This window comes from Elephantulus edwardii, unplaced genomic scaffold (assembly GCF_000299155.1).
Source record: "Elephantulus edwardii isolate Elephantulus edwardi_28Jun2011 unplaced genomic scaffold, EleEdw1.0 scaffold00302, whole genome shotgun sequence".
Classification (NCBI taxonomy): Eukaryota; Metazoa; Chordata; class Mammalia; order Macroscelidea; family Macroscelididae; genus Elephantulus; species Elephantulus edwardii.
The window spans coordinates 1,827,713-1,831,823 of record NW_006400052.1 but is presented as its reverse complement, the minus strand read 5'-3'; the positions used below and the strand labels follow the sequence as shown (position 1 = coordinate 1,831,823).

Sequence of the window (4,111 nt, the reverse complement as noted above, 5' to 3'; positions counted from 1 at the left end):
AGAGGAGACTAGATGGGACAGTTATTGCTCAGGTGACTGCTAAGCAGCTGGGAACTTGAGGTGGAAAAGGAACTGTGAGAAATGGACTGGTGTATGAAACAGAACTTGAAGGTTTAGCTACTGACCCATTTAACAGAATATTATGCATTTGTGGATGAAAAGATGGCATTATTTTTTTGGTTTTTTTTAAAATCATTGGTGATCTAATATGACTGTAAACATCTACTTTATGAAGTTTCATAGACTTGTCATATGTTGGACTATTGATCATTTATGAAAATTTCTTCAACCACAGTTTCTGTTTGAAAATTTTAGCATAAAAAAATAATCCTTTTTAAATTGTATAATGTTGCAGTTTGCCGGAGAACTGCAAATTTCAGAGACTGCCTTTGTATTCCAGTAATATTCTCCAATCAAAGGTATATCATTCATCCTTTTTTGCTAAAGCTAATTTTCAGTTTTATCTTTATAAACAACACTAGAAGATGGGAGAAAAGAGTGGTGATGCAAAAACTTTCTGGATGAAGCTGGAAGATGATGGGAAAGTGGACTTTATATTTGAGCAAGTACAAAATGTTCTGGAATCATTAAAAAAAAGATCAAAGGTGGGACTGCCACAAATAAAGAGTACATCCAAGCAATGATTCTGGTGAATCAAGCAACTATAAATGGCAGTTCAACCTTCATAAAAGATGGAACAGTTGTGATGCAGGATGAACAGGAAAACAAATCAAGGTTACTGCCCTCTGCATTATGTGAACACTTCCCCGAAGACTGCATTTTTATCTGCAGACAATAAGGAAACTCTCCCTTTGGAAAATGAAGTTACCGATTTACAAAAAAGAAAACCATTGTTGGCTTCATCCTACAAAAGTCATGCCTGCTCTGGTGCCTGTCTGATAAAAATGCCCCTCACCTTCAAGGGAGAAAACCCTCTGCAACTGCCAACCCAATGCCACTTCCAGCGACGACACTCCAAGACAAACTCTCACTCGTCAGCGCTCCATGTGAGTTACAGAACCCCTTGTGGAAGGAGTCTACGAAATGTGGAGGAAGTTTTCCATTACCTGATTGAGACAGAGTGCAACTTTCTGTTTACAGATAATTTTTCTTTCAATACCTATGTTCGGTTGACTCAGAATTACCCAAAGCAAGAAGAAATTATTTCTGAAGCGGACATCAGCAGTGGTGTAGAATCAGTGCCTGTTTCTTTCTGCAACAAAATTGACAGTAGAAAGCTTCCTTATTTTAAGTACAGAAAGACTGTGGCCTCGCACATATTATCTCAACAACTTTCCCAACATGTTTACTGATTCATGTGACTGTTCAGAGGGCTGCATAGACATAACAAAATGTGCGTGTCTTCAGCCAGCAGCAAAGAATGCAAACATTCGTCGCTTGTCAAGTAATACAGTAACCACTGGATATATGTGTAAAAGACTACCGAGACAGATACCGACTGGCATTTATGAGTGCAGCCTGTTGTACAAATGTAACCAGCAGATGTGTCAGAACCGAGTTGTCCAGCATGGCCCACAAGTGAGGCTTCAGGTGTTTAAAACCGAGAAGAAGGGATGGGGTGTGCGCTGCCTATGTGACATTGACAGGGGGACATTTATTTGCATTTTTAAGAAAAGAAAAATTTAAAAAAAAACACCCTAGCCTCCAAGGTGAAACTTCGTTTCATCCTCTCTAAGCCAGATCTATTTGTTTTATTGGCAGTCCATGGTATGTTCAAGACTCTTCTCCAGCACCACAACTCGAAGGCATCAATTCTTCTTCTGTTGTCCTTAGTCATTGTCCTGCTCTCTGATGCATAGCAAGTAATTGCGAAGACCATGGCCTGGATTAGGCCCACCTTAGCCTCTAGACAGACAACGTTGCTTTTCAGCACTCTGGAAAGGTCCCTGACAGCAGATTTTTCCCAATGCAATTTGTCTTTTGATTTCCTGACTGCTGGTGTTTATTGTGGAGCTTAATAACCTCAATTGCTTTTCCATCTATCATGGTGCTGCCAACTGACCCAGTAGTGAGAATCTTTTTCTTCTTGATGTTGGGCTTCAGTCCATATTGAAGATTACAGTCCTTGACCTTCTTCTGTTCAAGCGCTTCAGGTCCTCCTCAATTTCAGCAAGCAAGGTTGTGTCATCTACATAACACAGGTTATTGATGAGTCTTCCTCCAATCCTGATCCCACATTCCTCCTCATAAAGCCCTGCTTCCCAAAAGATGCTTTCTAATTAGTTTACCCGGTCCATCATTAGTTGAGAAAACAACATTGAGTCTCCTCACTTCTGGTCAAGGATCTTTACTGTTTTGGGATTTTCAAGGCTGTTACCCTTTAAAAATAATTTTCATGCCACAGATACAATCTTATTTCCCCTGAGTTGAATGACTTTGTTCAGGAACTCCCATTGGTTTTTTCACACTGAAAAACAATGGGAGGTAAGATATTTAATCCAAATCCAAATACACTGTTATGGAACCCAATTCAACTCCTGATGTCAGATGAATCCTGGTTGAAAGTAAAGAATACCAAAAGGATGTCTATTTCTGTTTCACTGACTATGCAAAGGCATTTGACCATGTGGATCATAACAAGTTGTCATTGACATTGACTTAATAGTGCTCACGTGAAATCTATACCTGGACCAGGAGGCTGTTCTACGAACAGAGCAAGGGGGACACTGATTTAAAATTAAGACAGGAGTGTGTCAGGATTGTATTCCCTCTCCATACATATTCAATTTTGAGTGCTGAGCAAATTATTCAAGAAGCTGGGAGCATTTGTTGTGAAAGATCAAAGAATGTTGTGTGTTGGTACAGTGGAGACGATTTTTGTTTTCTGGGTGTTGAGATCTAATCCATATTGAAGATCTTTGATCTTCTTCCATATGTGTTTCAAGTCTTCTTCACTTTTTGCAAACATGGTGGTGTCCGCATAATGCATGTTTTTGCTAAGTCTTCCTTCAGTCTTGATGCCATATTCTTCTTCATATTGTTGTTGTTGTTGCTAGTAGGTGCCCTTCAGTAGATCACAACTCACAGCCTCTCTATGAACAGCAGAGCTGAACCCTGCCCTATCTGCACCATCCTTACCATCCCCACTTTTACCCTAACCTCGGTGCCAGTTCATCTCATTGGGGGTCTTCCTCTCTTCTGCTTACCCCGCCCCCCATGCATGATGTCTCCTGCAAGGCTGACCTCTCCTAGAAATATGCTCAAAGTATGTGAGATGGAGTTTCACCATACTTTCTTCTAATGAGCACCCTGGTGCATATTTTCAAGATATATTTGTTTGTTCTTTTGCCAGTTCATGGAATAGCTTGTACTCTTCTCCAACACCTCAGCTCAAAGGCATCAATTATTTTACTGTCAATATCCAGCTTTCAAATGCATAAGAAACAAAGAGATCATGGCTTAAATCAGGCACACCTTAGTCTTCACACTCACACTGTTGCTCCTCAATACCTTAGAGAGTTCCCTGACTGCAGACTCCCCAGCACAACCTGGTGGGTTGTTATTGTTGTTGTTGTTTTAATTTCTTTTTTTTTTTAAGATTTGGTAACTCAATTTATTTCACTTAGCACAGTAGGGTTATTAACTGGATGTTTAAAAGTTAGTTCAATTAGGACCCTCTTTAGGCCTTCATCGATTACTTCAAGTGTTCGAGCTTCAAATACATTCTTTTCCTCTACAAACTTCTGAAAGAGATGAATACCTCCACCTACACCAAAATAATGTACTTTACTGGCCAAAAGCACCTGTCCATTTTTATCTAAAAGCCTGAGGAATGTTTCGTGCAAAGCACTATAATAATCTGGGTTGTCAATGGTTTCTGAGGTGAGTATGAGATCATATTTTACAAAAGGTTTTTCACTGCTTAGTATAAGTTCACAGAACTCAGACCATTCACCAGAAAAGAACCGGCATTTAAGTAGTTCTTGTGCTAATTTTGACTTCCTGCCTCTTTTCACAGCTGGTTCACTTGTATCATTTTCTTCTTCTTCTCCTAAAGTGGAGTTAGCCACTACGTTAGGTAAGGTTACTTCATCAATCACCAAACTGTTGTAATCTTGAAAATGAATTTCTTTAGCCCCTCCCTTTAATG

General features: G+C 39.6%; 1 protein-coding gene and 1 pseudogene across 1 annotated transcript in view; one reads left to right on the top strand and one right to left on the bottom strand.

Moving 5' to 3' along the window:
• Positions 1-485: 485 nt before the first annotated feature.
• Positions 486-1,623, top strand: LOC102866717 (annotated as a pseudogene).
• A 1,946-nt stretch (positions 1,624-3,569) lies between these two features.
• Positions 3,570-4,111, bottom strand: part of LOC102853571 (vegetative cell wall protein gp1-like) — a 9,503-nt gene continuing 8,961 nt past the window's right edge. The window contains exon 3 of the mRNA XM_006900957.1: positions 3,570-4,103. Within this exon, the coding sequence (XP_006901019.1) occupies positions 3,570-4,103 (534 nt within the window). The remainder of the gene's footprint in view (positions 4,104-4,111) is intronic.